Source organism: Quercus robur, chromosome 5 (assembly GCF_932294415.1).
Source record: "Quercus robur chromosome 5, dhQueRobu3.1, whole genome shotgun sequence".
In the NCBI taxonomy this organism is placed as follows: domain Eukaryota; kingdom Viridiplantae; phylum Streptophyta; class Magnoliopsida; order Fagales; family Fagaceae; genus Quercus; species Quercus robur.
The window spans coordinates 34,252,448-34,273,439 of NC_065538.1; the positions used below are offsets into that span (position 1 = coordinate 34,252,448).

Below are 20,992 nucleotides of genomic sequence, written 5' to 3' on the forward strand. Positions count from 1 at the left end.
TTCTATCATTTTGCTATATTTTGATGTTTTTTTGTTTTGCATTTTGAGGAATCCTAATTTGCAAGGGATTGATTTTTTTTTTTTTTTTCCTTAACTGATTGGGGAATTTGTTATAGATTTTTTTGTGTTTAGATTTGGAAATTTGTTGGGAGAGCAGAGAGATGAGATTAGAGGAATGAGCTCGGACAGGCATGAGAACTGAGGAATTTTTATCAAGGGTAATTTGGTAATTGAAGGAAGAGCCCAACGGATACTACAAAACGCGCATTGGACGTTTTGTTTATGGACCTCCAGAGCTCCATAAGTTTTGCGCGTTCTCAGCTCATTATCAGTCTTGGCCCAAAACGCAACTTTTTCTTGGTAATTGAAGGAAGAGCCCAACGGATACTACAAAACGCGCATTGGACTTTTTGTTTATGGACCTCCAGAGCTCCATAAGTTTTGCGCGTTCTCAGCTCATTATCAGCCTTGGCCCAAAATGCAACTTTTTCCAAAAAGTTGCGTTTTGGGCTGAACCAAACGCACTTTCAAGTGGAGCTTTCTTCAAAACGTGTGTTTCAGCTCCTAAAAGCTGAAACAAACGGGCACTTATAGGGTCTATGGGGTTGGTGAATGTTCTGGCCAGCAGGAAGATGACCAGAATCAATCATCAAATGAAAATTTAGTGATTTTAAGGTTCTTGTCTCTAAGAGCTTTAGTACCCACACTACCATATGCCATATGTTGGTATATTTTACCATCAAAACATAAAAAACATGCTTTATCCGGGCTTCTAATTGTAAATTTTTTTACAATACTGCTACAGTACCATCTTATGTGTAAGATGGTAATGTAGCAGGCTTCTATATATTTTTTACTATTTTTTTCTCCCTCCTTCATTAGCTGTCTCCCACTTTGTCTCTCCGTCTCCCACATCTCTCTCTCATTTCTCTGCATCTTCCACATCTATCTCTCTCTCATTTCTCTGGTTCTCTCTCTGTAGCAATGTAGCCTTAGTCCTCACTCGTGTGTTTGAGATCAGCGTGGTGGCGAGGCGGCTGGCGCAGTTGAGATCGCCGTGGTGGCATGAAGGTCAGCATGGTGGAGATCGGCATGGAGACCAGCGTGGAGATCGGCATAGAGACCGACATTTGGTGGGTTTGGTGGTGGTGGCATAGTGGCCAGTTTCTTGTGGTTGTTGTGGAAGTTTCTTGGTGGTTCTTGTTGTGGGTGTCCATATGGATATGGGGTGATGGGTTTTGATTTGGGTTTGATTCTGTCCTTTGATTCTCACCGTGGCTGTGACTAGTGTTTGGTGGGTTTTTTAGTGGTGGTTTTGTGGGTTTTATAGGTGGAGGTGGTGGTGGATTTTATGGGTTTTGTTCCCAGTGGTAAGGTGGGTTTTTTTCACGGTGGTGATGGTCGGTTTCTTGTGGCAAAGGTGGTGGTGATGGTGATGGGTTTTTTTGTGGTGGTGGTGGTGGGTTTCTTGTGGCAGATGTGGTGGTGATGGGTGGTTGAAAGAGATAGTAACGAAAAGATAATCAGAGTGATGGGGGGAGATGAGAGAGGGAGACAGAGAGAGATTGGATTATATTATTTTATTGGGTAGTATATATTATATTAATGAGTTGAATAGGAAAATAAAAGTTGGGATGTTGGTTGTTGGTTGTTGGTTGTGTTGTAAAATTGTATGGTATAAATAGATAAGTAGCTTTTGAGATGGTAAAATGACATTTTTTGAAGAAAACAGATGTGAATGCTCAGTAGCATATGCTACTTTCACTTGATTGATTGTATTATTGTTTCCATGTGTACTAATAAATGTGTGCCATGTGTCCAAAATTTTTTAAAATAAAATAGTTCAATCCAAGTCAGATACCACATCAACAATCCTTTATACCACGTAGAATATAAACTAATGGACATATACAAATTGACGTGAAGCAAAACGTTTTGCAAAATTTATAGATGAAAAACAAACTTTTTAAATTTTTACCTTAAAAATATTTATGATGATACTATAGTTGGACATTAAATTTAAACCTTAAATGTCTATCTTGAAAACACTAGAAAGCCAATTAAGCTACAAAGCTCCCACTATATTAAAAATCTAACAGTAAAGAATAATGAAACAGTAATGATCCTATTTGGTTCCCTCATATCTAATAACTCATATATCATTTCTCATAACTCATATATAATTCCCTATTTCCTTCTAACTCATTCTCACCATGTACGGCACCCCAAATCCCCTTGGTTTTCTTTCTAGAAAAAAATAAATAAATAATACTTTAGCTCACGTTGTGGTATCCACTAGTCAAAACATCTCCTTTCCCCTTCTCTTCAACACCTGTAGGAGTCAAACTGTCATTTTTCTCTCCCCACAGAAACCAAACTCATAGGAACCGAAGGAGCCAAACCCATAGGAACCCAAACACTCACTTGACTCTTTTTCCCCAAACCCACAAATCGACGGTTGTTTCTCTCTCCCCTACAGTGTGTATTTTCTCCTTTCGATACTCTCTCTCTCTCTCTCTCTCCTTCCTTAAAGGTTTGGTAGGATTTTATTTTTTGGGCTTTGGGTCGGCGGAGTTCAAACGGAGGGCCGAAGAGTCTTTTTTTTTTTTTTTTGGTAATCTGGAATTTTATTAAACAGAAAAACAACTAAAGGCCAGAGGCAACATCAGTGCCTAATCTGACCGAATACAGCCCACATCTATCTGCCTCAATAAGAGGGATCAAGTCCACAGGCGGACTAGACAGAAGAACAAAATTTATAGATTGAAAGAGGCCTAATCTAGATAGCTTGTCCGCGCACGAGTTGGCTTCTCGAAAGATATGTCTGATATGGCACCGAGGAAAGAGAGCTAACAGATGTTTACAATCGTCAAAAAGAGGGGAAAGTATAGTGTTAGCGAAGGCCGGGTTATTGAGAGCAGCAACTACTGCACTGGCATCCAATTCAACCATGACAGATTGAAGATTCAACTGGTGGCAGAGCTGAAGGCCATCCCGCAGCGCCCAAACCTCAGCTATAAAACTGTTGGTGTTTCCAATATGTCTCGAAAAACCTCCAATCCAGTTTCCTTGCTCATCCCTTATCAGACCTCCACAACCAGCAGCATTCGAAAGATCTGAAGCCGACCCATCTGTATTTAATTTCACCCAACCTGTATCTGGTTTCTCCCATCTGATTTGTCTAAACATTCTAGCTTGGTTTCCTTTAGACCGACTGATGCACAAGGTATATTCTGTGGCTTGCATGATGATGTTCTTGACCAAAAGCGGATTTGCTCCTTTGCCTTTAAAGACCGCTTGGTTGCGTTGATTCCAAATAAGCCATATGGCAAACGGAAACAGAACATTCCAAGGGGGATGATTTGAAGAGGACAGCCTCTTTGGCTTTGTGTTGGAATTTAGCCAATCATTGATTCCCTGCAAGAAAAAATTAGGATTGTTGCTTTGAGCCCCAAGATGATGCCATGTTGGTTTAACCACATTGCAGTCTCGGAGTGCATGGAGAATGGATTCATTTGCTTCATGACACATCGGGCAGGAGCCATTTACTTGCATACCTCTTGCTGCCAAACAGTCTATCACACCTATGGCCTGGTGAAGGCACTTCCACATGAACATTTGGATTTTTGGAAGGGTAGACAGCTTCCAAATCCACGTGCCATCAAAGGTGAAAGTGTCCTGGTAGTCCGAAGCTAAGAGGTAAGCACTCCTAGTATCAAAACCCCCTTTAGGGGAGAATTTCCACGCTAGCTTATCCCCATTTCTCGCAAAGATAGGAGTAGGGACAGCCTGGACAGAGGCCTTAATTTCCGGGGGAAAAACGAAAGGAATAGAGCTCCACTCCCAACCATTAGTAGTGCACACATCTCTGACTTTTAAGTTTTCAGTCCCATGGGGGAGGGGGCCTTGTAAGAGATTCCTTAAGGGGCCAAGATCTGACCAGCAGTCAAACCAGAAATTCAGCTCGCTATTGTGGCCGGGCACCCATTTCACTCCCTTTTTAAACACCTCTTCCCCTTTTCTCAACCCTCTCCAAGTGGGGGAGCAAGCAAGTCTAGCTGCATTTCTAGAATTAATGCGTTGTCTAGTGCAATACTTCAGCTTAAGGACTTTAGACCAAGGAGCATTGCCTTCCGTATGCAGCCTCCAGTTGAGTTTAGCCAAAAGGGCTGTATTCCTGCCTTTGGCTGTTTGAAGACCCAATCCTCCTTGATTTTTTGGTTTGGTGACTTTGCTCCAATTAACCCAGTGCATTCTTTTGGCTTGATCAGTGGTCCCCCAAAGGAAATTCCTGTTCACCCGGTCTAATCCATCTAGGATCTTGCTTGGCAATAAGTTGCACTGCATTACATAATTAGGAATAGTGGATGAGGAGGATTGAATAAGAACCATTCTACCCGCCATGGATAAAAGGTTAGCTTTCCAGCCCGCGAGTTTTTTCTTAACTCTATCTAGGACAAAGGAGAAGTCTTGCCTACAATTTCCTGGGTGCTTAAGCGGAAAGCCCAAATACTTTCCCAAATTAGAAGTTGGGGTAAAGCCGAGACTATTTGACAAAGCTTCTCTTTGCTCCGAGTCTACATTTGGAGAGAAATAAACCCGGGACTTCGCTGCACTAATAGTCTGGCCCGACTTAGCACAAAAAACATTAAGAACTTCCCTGATAGCTAAGCAATTCTTCGGGTTAGCATGAGCAAACAGAACCAAGTCATCCGCGAAGAAAAGATGGGAAAAAGGCAACCCATTCCTAGAGGTTTTTACTGGGTTCCAGCTCTTATCCGCACATTTCAGCTCTATCAAGTGGCTCAAAAACTCCATGCAAATGATAAAGAGATAAGGGGAAAGGGGATCCCCTTGCCTAATGCCTCTTGAAGGCCGAAAAGGCTCCAGGCAGCCCCCATTAAAGAGAAGGGAGGAAGAGACTGAAGAGAGGCAACTCATAATTAACTCAATCAAACTACAAGGGAAGTTTAAGTTCAGAAGCATTTCACGGATGAAACTCCATTCAATCTTGTCGTATGCTTTTTCAAGGTCAATCTTGATGGCCATAAGGCCAGTTTTCCCTTTGGTTCTACCAATAGAATGGACTAGTTCTTGGACAATGATAAAATTATCCACCCCTCTCCTCCCCGGAACAAACGCAGCTTGGAGAGGTGAAATTAATCTCTCTAGATGAGGCCTGATTCGAGCTACAATAATTTTAGTGATGATCTTATAGACCGAGTTGCATAAGCTGATAGGTCTATAGTTGGCGATAGTTTCAGGCCCTTGCATTTTAGGGATAAGAACAATATGGGTTTTGTTGAGGTAATCAGGGATTTTCCTTTCAGCAAATACTTTCAGTACTTCATCCTTGACTGAGTCACCCACAGTAAGCCAAAAACGTTGGAAGAACCCCGCATGAAGGCCATCAGGGCCTGGAGCCTTATGAGGTTTCATAGACCATAAAGCATGCTTAATCTCATCAATGCTAACCCTCTCTTCAAGGGAATACTTCACCTCATCAGTAAGTTGAGCACGCCACTGGTATCCCACATTTGGGACCCACTGACCACTTTCCTGAGAGGTGGTATACAACTTGATAAACCCTCTTCTAAAATGCTCTATCACCTCCCTTTCCTCCGTCAACCAACTCCCCAAATCATCCATAACTGCTGCAATGTGATTTCTCTTCCTTCTTGCAATAGTAGAAACGTGATAGAATGATGTATTACGATCGCCCTGAATCATCCAGTTAATTCTGGATTTTAGGGCCCACAGATCACGCTCCTGATCAAGAAGAAGCTCAAGCTCCTGATGGAGATGTTTTTCTACAGTAATGAGATCATTTCTCGGTTGGACAGCCAACGCTTTCTGAATCCCATATAGTCTAGCAATAACTCTCTTTTTCTTATGGTGAACATTACCAAAATGAGTTTTATTCCATACCGACGCATCCCTAGAGAAAGTGTTGATACACTCTGCCAAGTCTCTGCCTCCATTCCAGGCCCGAGACACCACACTAGGAAAGGTGATATCAGAGAGCCAGAATTCTTGGAATTTAAACGGTCTAGTAAGATGAATGGCCCTATTGGGATGAGACTCCATAAGAACCGGGCAATGGTCTGAGTGACATCTAGGAAGATGCGTGACTTTTGCATCAGGAAAAAGCAGACACCAATCCGGGTTCATAAAAAACCTATCGATTCTCTCAAGAATAAGATTATTAAGATCTCTTTTGTTTGACCACGTGTATCTCGGACCCGAGAACCCCATATCAACCATGTTACAAGAATCAAGACAATCCTTAAAAGCTAAAGAGCGATTAACATGAACTCCTCTGCCCCCATACTTATCCTCCTCAACTAAAGGTTCATTGAAATCACCAGCCATAACCCAGGGTTTATTATGAAGCTCAGCCACCTTAGACAGATTATCCCATAATATATGCCTTTCCTCACTCCTAGGACTAGCATAAATTGCGGAAAAAATCCAGGTAAGATTAGAAGGGCGTACCTTAACTTCAACATGGATTTCCTGCTCTGTGTTGGCTAATGCTTCCACTTCCACTCTGTCCGAATTCCACAAAAGCCAAAGACCTCCAGTGTATCCTATCGTTTCAGTGTGAATAGCCCCATCAAACGGGAGCCTGTCTGTAATCTCTTTGGCTCTAACACCACCAAGCTTCGTCTCCATGATTACCATAATGTCAGGACCATGGATTTGAACCAAATCATGAATGTGACTCTGAAAGTTGGGCTTCAGAGCGCCCCTGCTGTTCCAAATGATGATCTTCATTATGGGGTAATGGACGGTTTTGGGGTACCCTTCAAAAGGATGATTTTGCATCACCCCCTTCCTCGGAGACCATTCTGTCCTCTTCACCACTTTCGTCACTAGACCCATTCCTGGAATGCAAGCTAGCTGAATTACCCACGCCCCCAGCTTCAAATCCCAAGCTTCCTTCACCTTCAAGATGAACCATCTCGTCGTGCACATGGCCCCTGCTATGATCTGGACTTTGCTGACCTGAGACTTTTTCCTCGCCTTCCCCCTCATTAATGGTGCCCACACCATCTTCAGTATTAGCCGTGAACATGAAGGTGTCACAAGGAACCATCTCAGACCCATGGTTGGCGATTTTTGAGGCACTAGCAGAGAGGGAAGTAAGTGTTGACGACAAACTTTGGAGTGGGTTTTTGACAACGCACCCAGGGAGAGTACCAGAAGGGAAGTTTCTAGCAAGTTTCTTTTTGCTTCTCACTGAGTGAGACTTTTCCTTTTTGTTTAAAACTAACTCGGGTGGAGTTTCTGGCTTACCAACACAAGCGGCAATGGGCTTGCCTTTTGTGTTTGACTTCAAATGTGGGCCAAAGCCCATCGATGAGCTACTTGCTGCCAAATGCTTCATATTGAAGCCCATCTCTGTTTGCTCAGCCCGTAAGCCCATCTCTGTTTGCTCAGCCCGTAAATTCTTGGACGGGAATTGGTTAACAGACTTCCCATATGATTTGGTGGTCCCTGCCATGTTGGGATTTTGTTTTTTCCCCCTTGCAACTCCTTTTTTCCTGGTAACAACCATCCAGGGACCGTACTGGCACGAGGCCTCCTCCACTACACTCGTACCCGACGTGGATTTGTCAGTCGAGGTACTGGGCAACTCAGTACGACATTCCTCATGCCCATTGCATGACCCATCGTTCTCAACCGGAGAAGCCGCCGCCGTGTCCACCGAAACTTTGTTCTTTCGGACTGTGTATGGGCACGCTTCCTTCAAGTGACCCACCCTTCCACAGGAAAAACAGAGCTTCTGGATTCCTTCGTAGATCACGGCCTGTTCGAACCGCCCGATGAGAATGGTATCAATTGGGGGCAACTAGTGCTTTCCAACTTGAGTAAGACAAATCACCCTAGTAGGTCCCATTTTTGTATGTTTTATTAATCATTGGGAGCACCTAGTGCATTCTAACTTCAGTAAGACAAGTCACCCTAGTAGATCCCATTTTTATATGTTTTATTAATGTTTTGCCACTAAACTTATTTTTTCTCATAACTCATTCTCACTTTTTTGAATGATTAGTTATGAGGCTGAAAAAAAAAATAAAAAATAATAATAATAATAACACATGGCAGGCTCATGAAAAGCAAGATATGAATGACAGAAACCAAATGATCTAGCCTAAACCAAACATAGCTTTATTATTTAGCTATTTTGTTACGTGTTTTAGGTTGTATTGAGAACGACGTAAAATATTTTTCAACTGTAAACCAATTTTTGCTATAAGTGCCTTTATTTTATAGTTAACAGGAAAATAATTTCCAGTTGACCAACATTTTTCATTGCCCAAACACCCATAAATACAGAAAATTTGTTCCGAAAATCAGTTTCCTTCAAACCAAACAAGCCTTCTTCCTTAAAAGGCTGCATGCGAAGGGATCTAGAATTTATGGGCAAATATTATCCAAAGTATTGAATCCGTACGAACTCTAAAGGAACAAAAAGCTGAAGATAAAGGGAATCAAGTTAGACTCTGATAATCAAACAATCAACTCACACAGATATCTTGAACGGGAAGAAGATTCTGCATAACCGGACTAACATTTAAATGCCATTTAGAAACATAGAAATTTGCACACAACCAGCTGTGAGAAAGCTCAGAAGCTTGTTAGGCATGGAACAAAAAACCAAATGTAAAATCTTCATATCCCTTCATGTCATGATACGGGAAAGGACAAACAACCCCCAGAGGAACCTCATTTCTAAGTTTCTAACTATGTATCCACACAGAAAATTAACTCAACAGTAATTGGGAAAGGGGAGGAAAAAAAAAAAAAAGTCTCATTAATATACCAAGCCGAAAAAAAATTAATAATTTATAAAAAAATAATAATAATAAAAAAAATAAAAAACTAATGTCCAATTTTTTGACGCGCTGTTGTAAGTCTTGTAACGAGCACAACCTTCACTTTCTAGTTTGAACTCCTCGTGGCTTGCTTTTAACCTCAGACTCCTGGATCCAAAAAAAAAAGTAGCACTTTTCACCAGGATGTTCCGAAGGATAGACAAGCAGTTTATAAAACAAATTATATACACTTTAAAACATACAGAATTACAGATGAATATACCTGTGGCAGATGCAGGAAAATGTTGGTCTTTGCTGTTGCTGGATTGTGATTTTCTGCACCCTTACTCCAGTCATAGCACACCTTCAGATAAAATAATAATGATAAAGAAATTCAGTTCCAACTTCCAACTTAAATAAAACAATAAAAGGAACAAAAACTATTGTATTCCCTTATAGCCAATTTACAATAATATGTGCTTTGGCAAACAGGTTTCAGGCCAAAAGTGTCCATTATTCAGTTGAAAGAACTATAATAATCTCCATGAAAGTTTGGAGCCCAGATATTGACCCTATCAGCTAGATCTGATTCAACCAGATCTCTTCCATACCACAAACGTTATCCCAGGACTTGAAAGGGTTCTCAAACATATTAATCTAAATGCTAGCTGAATAGACCACTCCAAGCAACTCATATTCTAAAAGCCATTATTTTATTTACCATCCTCTCAGAAAACATATCCAGTTTAGGAGAGAGGGCGGTATAGCCAAAACATGGTATACTTGAAATTTTAGTCAAGAATTAACTAAAAAACAAAGAGTTGACATCGGTTGGTGTGGATTGGCAAAATGTGCATATTACGTGCAATGTGATTACAATGCACCAAATATATTCATCAAGATGAGCTGCGTGATTCAATGAATATAATAATTATTATTATTATAAAAAAATTAATATAGTTATTGTTAAATTGCTGATTGTCCCAAAAGTTTAAGTTATTGGAATATAGTAAATTTAATCATTTACCCACACAACTCTAACACTCCCTCTCACGTGTGAGCCGAAATTATCTTTTAATAAGTGAGGCCCAAGATATAGGAATTTAAATGGGAGGTAGAGTAGAGAAGACAGGATCAAACTCAAGATCTCATGCTTTGCTCTGATATCATGTTAAATTACCTATTGTTCTAAAAACTTAAGCTATTGAGATATAGTAAATTTAAATTATTTAATCATTTAACTATATACTTCTAACACTCCCCCCTTAAGTGTAGGGCGAAACTACATTTTAATAGGTGAGGCCCAACACGTGAGAATTTAAATGAGAGGTAGAGTGAAGGCAGGGATCGAACTCAAGACCCCTCGCTCTGATACTATATTAAATTACCGACTGTCCCAAAAGTTTAAACTATTAGAAAATGGTAAATTTAATCATTTACCCACACAATTCTAACTGTTATTATTATTATTTCCAAACCAGAATCTTTCATTAATTTCAAAGATACCTACAACATGATAACGGAAGCCCCACTTATACATCTTGTAAATATTGGATATACCCTTTTATCATATTTGTATGGAACAAAGTTTGGCTCCAAACATGTTTTGAGCTCTCTTTTCCAACTCATTACATGGCGATTTATAATAATATTCATGTATATTATTTAAACAAGTCACGTGACTCATTAACAACGTCACGTGACTAAAATTACACATGGTCCTGGTCTCTTCAATTGCCACATAGTAGGTTGGAAAAATATAGATCCAAACATGTTTGAGCCAAACTTTTTCAATTTGTATGTGAATGTTTCCAAAACAGAATGCTTCAAAGATATCTACAACATGATAATGGCAATGCTACTTATACATCCTGTAAATATTGGATAACCCCTTTTACACATTTCTAAGAAAAGGTCTGTGTGTGTGCACGCACGTGCATAAACTGTGCGCATGTGCATGTGCATGCACGCACACGCACGCACACATGCGCGCGCGAGAGAGAGAGAGAACTTCATGAAATTCACACATTATGTTGATAACGGGTGACACTTAATGAGACGAGGCATACCGCGTACGCAAATATTGAACCATCATTGTTGAAAGTACTGCAGGGTATGGGTTGACTGCACCTTGCCATGGCCTGAAAAAAAAATTGTGTTGCAAAGATATACTTTAGCTATTTAAGTCCACAGACATGGCCTGGAAAAAAAAAGTTGTATTGGATTCCTTTTTCTTTGGCCTGATATTGTACATTAGATTCAGGATAATATTATATAGGTCAGCAAAAAATGTTTGTGTGATTTTGTGTGCACAACAAACAGACATTTTTCTTGTGAAACAATCATTGGCAAAAGCATCTGTATTCAGTTTAGAATTAAGAAGATAAAACCTTAACTTCATTGAAATGCAGTAAAACCATGAAAAAAGGTTCAAAAATTTGAATTGAGCTTATCTGAAGATACCTTGAGTCTCTGTTTACTGTCTTTGTCCCAGAAATTAAAAGCACCATCAGACCCTGAAGTTGCAAAAGTGTGATGCACCTGAAACAGAGGGTTGGCATATAAGAATTTAAGCAGGCAGCAGATCAACATAGATATAGCACCAAACAGACATATATTTCCACTAAACTTGAGGAAATAGAGCTACATCTAGTGAAGATTCAAGTTGTCAGTAAAAGTACAAGCTATCAAATAAATAATTTGCAAGGAGATCAAATGGAAATACAGAATCTTACAGGATGAAAGTTTAGAGAGTTAACAGAGTATATCTCATTTCCGTCTCTATGGCATTTGAAAGTAAAGTTTTTAGCATGCTGTGATTCATCAAGGTGGTGTACACCAACCCTTCCCTCTATCGAGCCAACCTAGACACAAAACAACACAGATTCAATTATCCTGAGAATCCAATATAGTCCAAACCAGAATAATACTGGGAAAATCTAATCAAAGCAGTTGACCAATACAAATAAATGTGGTAAAAAACTGTGAGGTGCAACAAGACATTAAATTAAGAAATATGATACCAGTAAGCACATTTGCACGTATTCAGAACACAAAAGAAAATTTTTTACAACAGAAAGCAAGAGATTAATAAGACATTTTTGTGAATGTGTAAAGATGACAAAGCCAAACTTGGCCAAATAAAGGGGCACTTTTGAAATCTGGGATACAGTACTAGCAAAAAGATCATGTCAACCAGAAAATTGAATCATTTAATGAGTGATTTAGATGTTATAACAATTTTCAAATGTTACTATAGGTGCATAAAATACTTTGAATGCTCAGAATGAACTACTTTTGACCAAAAGTAGATCTTTAATTTAACATTAACTTCTCAGGAAAATAGCTAATAGGTTTATATTGAGCAGGCATTTTCTACTACGTAAACTCTAAATTAATACCATTCTATTATTATTACTGGGTAGCTTGAAGGACCATCAATGTCAAGTTTTAAACCTAAATCATCATATTGTCTATTGTTAACAACTCTCAAAATCAGTCACTGTATTAATTATTGATCCAATAGTCTAAAAAAATTCTGCAGTACTGCCTTCTCCCAAATCTACTTTTCTTTTCTTCTGATAGTTATAGAGATCAAAATCCAATGTGTCCCAGATTTTGGTGACCTGTCCACACCAATCACAACATCAGACCACACTTACTTTAATGATCCTCCTTGTCCATGAAACCGCACTCTAAACACAATTCAGTTATGCACTCAGATAATCAGTCCACGCCTCAATTTCAGCTCTAGTTGCCCAAAACTCTGACAAAAGAATCCCAAAACCAAAACACTCATTTCCAGACACCTCAGTCTTTCCACCACACCCTCAGTATTAGTGCACTCAACCAATAAAAAGCCTAGAAGCATGAAACACCTCTTGGAGATATCTGGATTGGACAAGCAAACCACACCAAGACAATCTTTCTAGAAAAAATTGGAACAAAAATTGGTGAGTTGGACATTGGAATCAGTGGAGAGTTAAGGATCACAACGGGTAGTCATGGGGGATTTGAGTGCATTGGGGTAATGGAGAGAGGAGTAGTTGAATAGGGTAGTGGTGAGGCTTGAAGGGACATGATATTAGTAGTGTTGGTAAAAGCACAAGGCGCACTTAAGGGAAAAGGCCTCCTAGAGCCTAGGCTCAAGGCACAAAGCGCAAGCATGCGCCTTATAGAAGTGAAGCATACATTTTTTAAAATATAATGTAATAAATTTGAAAATAATTATTAATGGGCATACAAAAATAAAGTGATCAAATAAACATATAAATTGAAATATAACATTTTATATAATTCATACAACATTTTACATCATTCTCTTTATCACTTATTCACTCAATGAGTATTAGTCAATACTCCCTCCGTCCCACTTTGTTTGTCCTGTTTGAAAAATCAAACTTTTTAAGGGAACATCATTTATTGTCTTGTCTACCTCTTAAAAATGTATAAGTTTCCAAAACTACCTTTAAATAAATTTATCAAAAAATTGAATTAGTAAATTAATAGGGGTATAATAGGAACATTAGTAAATTAATGACTTTTATTTTTAGAAACAGGATAATATTTTGGGACATACCAAAATGGAATAGAGGATAAACAAAGTGGGACGGAGGGAGTATAAGTCTAAGTGCATAGTTCATTATATGTTTAACATCAACTACTAAAATAACTAAACAATTAGTATCACAAATAAATTAGATCATTTTTTTAATGAATGAACATGAAGTTTCCAGACATACTGAATAAATAAATAAAAGTTTCCAGACATAGGAGTTTTGGTACCAAGTAGATTATTCAACAGAATATACGTAGAGGTGGAGGGGAGTGGGCTTAAGTGTATAGTAGTTTACCATAAATCACTGGTTTATTTCAATAGTGTAGTGATCAGCTGGCTGCAATTCATTTTTGGTTCATTTTTTATAATAATAATAATAATAATAATAAATAAATAAATAGTAATAAATAATGATAAATAAATAAATAAACATTTTAAAAAGTTCAAAAAAGCATGCTTTGAGTTTATTGATAAAGCTCCAAAAGGCAAGCTTTAGGTGCACTTCTTCAAATGTGCCCAACTTTAAAGGCGAAAAGCACTAGGACTTTGGCGTTTCATTTTTTTTTTAATATACGCAAAATGAAAATTAGAATATTGATGCCTAGGCACGAACTAGGGATGTTTCACACTTAAAAGTGCGCTTTTACCAACACTAGATATTAAATTGTGGTTCCAGTGTAGCTTCTAAACCACTGGAGCAGTTGGATTTGGTGGCAAAAGGGGATGGGGGAGAGAGAGAGGGAAGCATTTTCAATTTTAAAAAATAAAAAGAGAAATTTTCTTTGCTTTAGGGTAATTGAAATAAAAAAGAGCACATAAATTTAATTGGAAGAAACCACAAAAAGATAAACAAAAGGATGAATTAAGTATGTGGTCAAGTTGCATGTCCTGAGCTTTGTGGTATGGAGGGTGCACAAGGATTGGGATATAGGTTTTGATCCTAGTTTAAGGTTCTATGTTTTTCATCCCACCGGATGATGTTTGTTAAAAAAATTTCCTTGAAAAGCACCCTTATCCATTTGACAGGGTCATGGCCTCAATTTTCATTTTTACCCTTTCTGATAATTTGATAATTGGGGGAGGGGGATTTGAACCTAAATGTCTCCATTGGTAACACCAGGAGATGCTAACTAGTAGGGCTACAATTCTTGGCAATTTTTATTTTCACCCTTCCATTATTAAATTTGCTAGAATTTCCATGATCTTAAACACATCTAAAGAATTCCAATTGAAAAGTCATCCAACTCAAAATTTCCATCTAAATGCTCTCAGTTTGTGGTTACTTTTTAGCTAGGACCTTGTACATGGCTGTGCGACCTCTTTAGCTAAAATAGACTGAGACTCAGTGGTATGGCCTCAGTTTGTGGTGGTTAATTTTGGTAAGGACTTTGTATGTGGTTCTGACACCTCTTCAGCTGAAAGTTTTACAACTCATTGATATTGTGTAAGATTTTTTGTTGCTTGATTTGATATACAATTTCATAAATAATGGATTTCCATTTTCACTTCTAATTTTCAGGTCTTGTGATGCTACATCTTTGGATCCTCATTCCAAGATATTCTGTCAGCTGATCTGACAAGTTTCAGGAAGATAACCTTTTTGATGTTTGCAGCACTTCATAGAGACACTAAATATAAGATAAACCAGATGAAAAATTCTCTAAATGCTCAGATATTAATTTTGCACTAAAAAAAGAAAAGACATGACACATATCTATTTATAACTCTCGTATAGTTTGTAGCAAAATCTCTTTCACAACATGTAACATATTTAAGTCTCCAAGGTTACCAAGGGGCAGTCAAGCAACTAAAGCATGATCACAACATGTAGTATATTTAAGTCTCCATGGTTACCAAGGAACAGTTAAACAAGCCATGATCAAGCACACGGTGAAGACAGCACCAACACACTTTTCATGCAAGTGAACAATTAGAATAAAATCCACTACCTTGAGGGGAAAAACATACCCCTGGCACAGAAAGGTACCAGATCACAGACTGCATATGAGGAAGAAAAGATTGTGTATTCAATAGATTACAAGACAACATAGGCAACCCCAGAAAATTCTCCAGCTCCTACCCTAGATAAGACCCTTATTGAACCACAAACAATCAGCCTCAGTCCCCTAACCTATCAATGTCTAAATTCAAACTCCACTCAGAAAATATGCTCTATCAACTATTTGTGCATCTATATAGAGCATACTAAGAACAAAGTTTTCATTTTTCAACAAATACATTACACTGTGCATATTGGGAAAGTAGAGAACATCCAACAATACAGAATTATCAAAATAAGGGAGTAGAAGACTGAAATGTCAAAAGTCAACCATTAAGAAAAGGTAATAATAATAATAATAATAATAATCATAAATAGACAATTTAAACTTAATGTAATTACAAGCAGTTGCATACCAAGAAACCTTGCTGATCTGGAAAGGCAGCAACACATCTTGTCTGGTACTTTAGAGGTGAAGTGATTCTCTTGAACTCAGTCTGTTGGCATTTGGACCCATGATTAGACTTGAAAATTGAAAGCAAAATAAAGGGAACATAAGACAATGAGCACTCTCAATGACTCAAACACAATTTACATTTTAAATTTCACGGAATCCCAACCATTTGCTCATTATTATGTATGTTAGAATTGTGTGGTTAAATGATTAAATTTACCATATTCCAATAGTTTAAGCTTTTGAGACAATCGGTAATTTAACATGATATCAGAGCAAGAGGTCCTAAGATCGATCCCTGTCTCCTCCACTTTACCTCTCATTTAAAATCCCACGTGTTGGGCCTCACCTATTAAAAAGTAGTTAATTTACCTTATCCCAATAACTTAAGCTCTTGGGACAAACGGTAATTTAACAATGTACATATATACTTTCTAATAACAATACATGTAGAAAACAAGGATGTCTATAAATCCCATGAAGAGGCATTACAAGGCCATTGTAAAATTCAACTCCTTTTATACTGAGGCTCAAAGTTCTTCTTATGCTTATTGAAACAACAAAGAAGTTACTCAACTCGTATCACCATGATGCAAACCACAAAATACTATGTAGTTTAGTTTCTGGTATAAAGAGACAGTAAACCAATAGAAACGAGAAATGGCAAAGAAACCTATTCCATTCCTAAAAGGGACACGCATAAGAGGAGAAGAAGAAGAAAAAAACAAAAAAAAACTGGTCATGCCCAATTCACAAAGCTTCCAAATATTTATCAAAGATGTAAGCCAATACCAGGTATATAAGTTTATGTCAACAAAATATACATATTTCCAAAATCACACTTGTGCAATGATTAGATGATAAAGCCACCCATTTGTTGAACCATAAAAGCAAACAAAGGAACATGCCAACCAAAATAATGTATCATATTCTGTCTGTGGGACTCACAAGAATCCTTAGCAACAAGAAATGATGAAGCACTTGTGAGTCGTGCTGCTAGCATCCGCAAATAATATGCAAGGAGTCATGGTCGTAAGATTAAAATTCCGCATCCAACTTCTGGAGGTTATGAAAAAAACAATGCTCTAGCCTTCTAGGGTGTTGATACAAAAAGGTCTCTATACTGCATAGAAACCATTTCTCTTGCCCTAGCACTTGTGAGCATCTCTCTTAGTAGCTACAGACCACTTGGGTTTTCCCTGTGTTTTCAACCCAAAATTTTCTTTTTTCACAGCAGTCTAAGGAATGCAGTAAAAGCTAAAGAAAGTACTGAATAATGACTATCAACAGTGCCTTAAATTTATTCAGAAAAATAAATAAATGAAGTAGTCAATCGCAAAAAAAGGTTTTGCTAACAATAGCAAAAAGTAATGTCACATACAGTGAATCGATTAGCAGCTGATAATTTTTTAATAATAACAAGTTGGAAATACAAATTTGAAGCCAGGACCCTCCACCCTATCATGTTTTCTATCAAGTCCAAACACATGCACACAGAATCAATTATTCATTGGGAGAATGGGGTGTGGAGAAGAATCAATGATTCATTGGAACAATTAAAAGCAATAGCAAATTGGATTTTAAGGGTCAAAAAAGACCAAAAATAAGACTATCCAATCAGCTAAAGCTAGAAGTTGATATAACGATATCCCCTAATACTGTGCAGATACCCTTACATGATCACATTGTAGAAGCCTAAATCTACATATCAAAAGTAGACAAAAAAGGTTCTCAAACTTGATCAAACTATAAGTGCAAAACATTACTGCCAGACTTACAAAATGTTGTTTTGTAATAATGAAGCATCTGATTGTCAAAGAAAGATGCAAGAAAATCATTATTGGCTCATTTCATTAGATGAGAATGTTACCTGAGGGTTCTGCAAGTTGAAAACTATCAGATTGCGATCTGCAGTGCCAACAACCATCAGGGGATGCCGCACTGTAAAAGAATAACAGCGGTCAGGGAGTTGTTGAGTATGCACTGGATTTGACTGCCTTGTATCCCAGTACCTAATAATTGGAAGGAAACCAACAGAACAATTAGCAGTCAAGGGCACAAAAGCATCAAGTTGCAAAGATAATAGATCAAGAGCATGCAAAACTATATATAGTGAAAAAGAAACCATATGTTGGATAATTATGTCATAACTAGTGAGTTCCAAAATATGTTCAAATATATAGAATAAAATATTGCATAATTAGCAAACAAAATCAATAAAAACCACACCTATATCACCCAAAACAAAAGAAAACATTGTACTTTGGAATGTGTTTGTCCACAATGTAACAGAAAACTGATGAAGAAAAGATGATCTTTTACACGTTACCCTACAGTGATATGTAATAAAGCAAGGGGAAAAGGAAACTGACATCCATCTTCCCACTATACTGAATCAAATCATTCTTAGTTGTTACTTCTCAAAAGATCTTCTCATAAATTAAATAGGTAACCACAAAAATTTTCTTTCCTTTGAGTAGCCATTGATTATTCATACTAAAGTACATAAAAAAGGAGCACAATTCCAAGGTTCCTACTTAGAAGCGACCATTAGGTTTAAATATGAGCCAACCATGGAAATTAGTTAAATAACAACCATATGATCATTCTTCTAGTAAATGGCCATGATTTTTTATTGCACAATTTTATCTAAAGCAACATAAATAAGGGGCACTTAGTGTAAAAGTATGATGGCTTATAAAATAAAGTAGACTCATCAAAGCAAAACGTAAGCATTAAACCCAAAATTAAACAAAATTGCCTAATAAAGATATCTTGGGAATGTAAATGCAAAGAGGAATTGATATTTTACTTCAGGGTCTTGTCCCAGCTTCCTGTGACTAAGAGGTTCATCTCTGGAATCCATGCAATTTCCTTAATGGGTTCATCATGCATGGCCACCGTCACTGGTTGATTACCAGACAAAGGCCACATTTTCGCTTGCTTATCACAGCCCCCAGAAAAGACGGTTGTTCCATCATCCTTCCAAGCCGAGCACAACACCTTAAGGAGAAAATATCAAAGCAAATAATTATTGCCATTTAGGATTCCGAAACAGAACAAGAAGCTAATAGTATATGTTAGTCTTACCGGTTGGTCGTGAGCTATTGAGGCCTTGGGTGTACTGCCTAAAGAAGCCCCATTTTGCATTATCTCCCAACATCTTACCTAAAAAATCACAACCATCAGAATCGAATAAAGGATTAAAGAGATGAAACATTAGCAACATGACAATGATGTTAACAAATTAACCAACTGAACAAACCTGGTTATCCCAGGACGTAGCAACCAGGTAATTGGCCTTGGGACTAAAACAAAGGCTTGAAACTGAATCACTAGGAGGTTGAGCCACCTAAATTTGAAAATACAGAAGCAGTTAAGCTCAATGGTTAAGAATATTACCAACCTAACAGAATCAGAAACAAATACGTTTAAATTAAGAATTTACAAAGCACAACAAGAGTAATATTTGTATAATTCAACCAGTCAGATATATTTTTTATATGTTCAGCCAACACAAACAAACTAATCTGACTACAAATTTTTCACTTCATAATAACATAAAGGCTTTAAATTCACAAAAAAAAGATCCAAAACCTAAGGCTCAGAACGCTTCATAAAACGCTGTAATAGTCCCAAAAGTCACTGAATTTTGCATAATCAAAAATTCAATTTAAAAGCAGTGCATTAATCAATTCACAGATTAATATTATATATATATATATATATATTGATTTTTTCACTACAAGAATCATTTAAAAGATGTTAACTTCCAAATTTGTTATGAAAATAAATTCATACACAATTAAAGTTAAACAAACTAGCAATTAAGCACAAGATTTCAAATTTTAATTATTAAAAAAAAAAAGAGAAAAAATAAAAAACTAAAACTTGGAATAATCAAAAATACATACCTCAAAGGATTTATTCGGATTTGTATTCGTGGTCGCAGCGGCTCCAAACACAGCCATTTAAAATTACTACAAAATCAAAATCAAAATTTAGAATCGGAATTAATAGTTAAAGGAAAAATAGAAATTGAAAAATATGGATAAAAATCAAAATGTATCAGAGCGAGATACCTCAAGAGACTACGAGAGAGAGAGAGTGAGAACTCTTTCAAAATTAGAGGGAAACAAAATTGAAACGACTGGTGACTTCGAGAGAGAGAGAGAGAGAAAGAGTATTTATATTTAGGCAAAATTTCAGTTTAATCCCTATATTTTAGGAGTGGTAACAAATTAAACCCTCAATTTTTTTTAAAATAAAAAATCAAACACTAAAGTTTCAAATTGTGCAACAAAGGACTGAAGTGACATATTTATTAACTAATTAGTTCAATAACAATAGAGTTGGGGGCTTCGGGTTGGGGGCCTTTCAGTCTCAGTCTCAGTGCGATGACAAGTCACTTCTTGCGGGATCGAGTTCGGAATTAATAGTCTCTCTGTCTATGACTTCGCAAAACCAAAACCAACAGTTGTTACTTTTAAAACTGAGCAAAAAATCAACCCCAAGTCTTACCGGTGGGCGGCGGCCTTGATATCTCTCCTTTACTGTCTCTTTCCAGTAGTGACCGTGGACAAATTTGTTCGGGGTTTATTTTGATATAGGTTTTATATATATATATAAACTTCTTCAATTTTATTCAACCTGAAAAAGCTAAACCTTAGGGAGATTATCCTTAGAAAAACTAAACCCTAATTTGATATAGGGTTTAAGGTGAGTTAGAATTCTCCTTTTTATTTATTTTTATATAAAATAAGAATAATGCTAAAGATACAAACTATTTTACAAAAAATTTTACAAACTGCTGATGTGGTGAATAATTATTGGTAAATGAAAATGTGATATTAATGGTGGGTCTAGATGAAAACCATTAAGATGTTTGCTACATTAGTATTTTGTAAAATAGTTTGTGCATATAGCATTTTGTAAAATAGTTTGTACATATAACATTACTCGTAAATATTAATGTAGTGTAGACTTGTTGCAAGATTTTCTGGCAGCCCAGCAGATTGAACCGGTTACCCCTTCCCCACTTGCACTGCAACAATGGACCAAACCTGACTTACAATATCATAAAGTCAACTTCGATGCTGCAGTGTTCAGGGAGACGCATTTGGCTAGTATCGATGTCGTTGTTCGAGATTGGAGAGGCA

General features: G+C 37.4%; 1 protein-coding gene across 3 annotated transcripts; it reads right to left on the reverse strand.

Annotated features, from left to right (window-relative positions):
• Nucleotides 1-8,543: 8,543 nt before the first annotated feature.
• Nucleotides 8,544-20,503, reverse strand: LOC126725830 (protein RAE1-like). 3 transcript variants are annotated; one of them, XM_050430803.1, is made up of 12 exons: nt 20,355-20,503; nt 19,748-19,813; nt 19,099-19,185; nt 18,924-19,001; nt 18,646-18,836; nt 17,704-17,845; nt 15,796-15,903; nt 11,558-11,686; nt 11,286-11,363; nt 10,892-10,963; nt 9,106-9,186; nt 8,544-8,990 (listed from the first exon to the last, which is right to left on the reverse strand). In XM_050430803.1, the coding sequence occupies exons 2-12, from the start codon at nt 19,802-19,804 to the stop codon at nt 8,943-8,945; spliced, it is 1,071 nt and encodes a 356-aa protein (XP_050286760.1). In that variant the 5' UTR covers nt 19,805-19,813; nt 20,355-20,503; the 3' UTR covers nt 8,544-8,942. The 3 variants fall into 3 exon arrangements, with proteins under 3 accessions (XP_050286760.1, XP_050286759.1, XP_050286761.1); XM_050430802.1 differs by lacking the exon at nt 20,355-20,503 and adding an exon at nt 19,916-20,076; XM_050430804.1 differs by lacking the exon at nt 20,355-20,503 and adding an exon at nt 19,916-20,075 and having other exon boundaries at nt 15,796-15,876.
• Between the last annotated feature and the right edge of the window lie 489 nt (nt 20,504-20,992).

Coding starts and splice junctions, on each gene's coding strand:
- LOC126725830 (XM_050430803.1), bottom strand. CDS start 19,804: ATGGCTGTGTTTGGAGCCGCTGCGACCACGAATACAAATCCGAATAAA. Junction 18,837..18,923: donor CAATAGCTCACGACCAACCG/GTAAGACTAACA, acceptor TTTCTCCTTAAG/GTGTTGTGCTCGGCTTGGAA. Junction 8,991..9,105: donor TTTTCCTGCATCTGCCACAG/GTATATTCATCT, acceptor TTTTGGATCCAG/GAGTCTGAGGTTAAAAGCAA.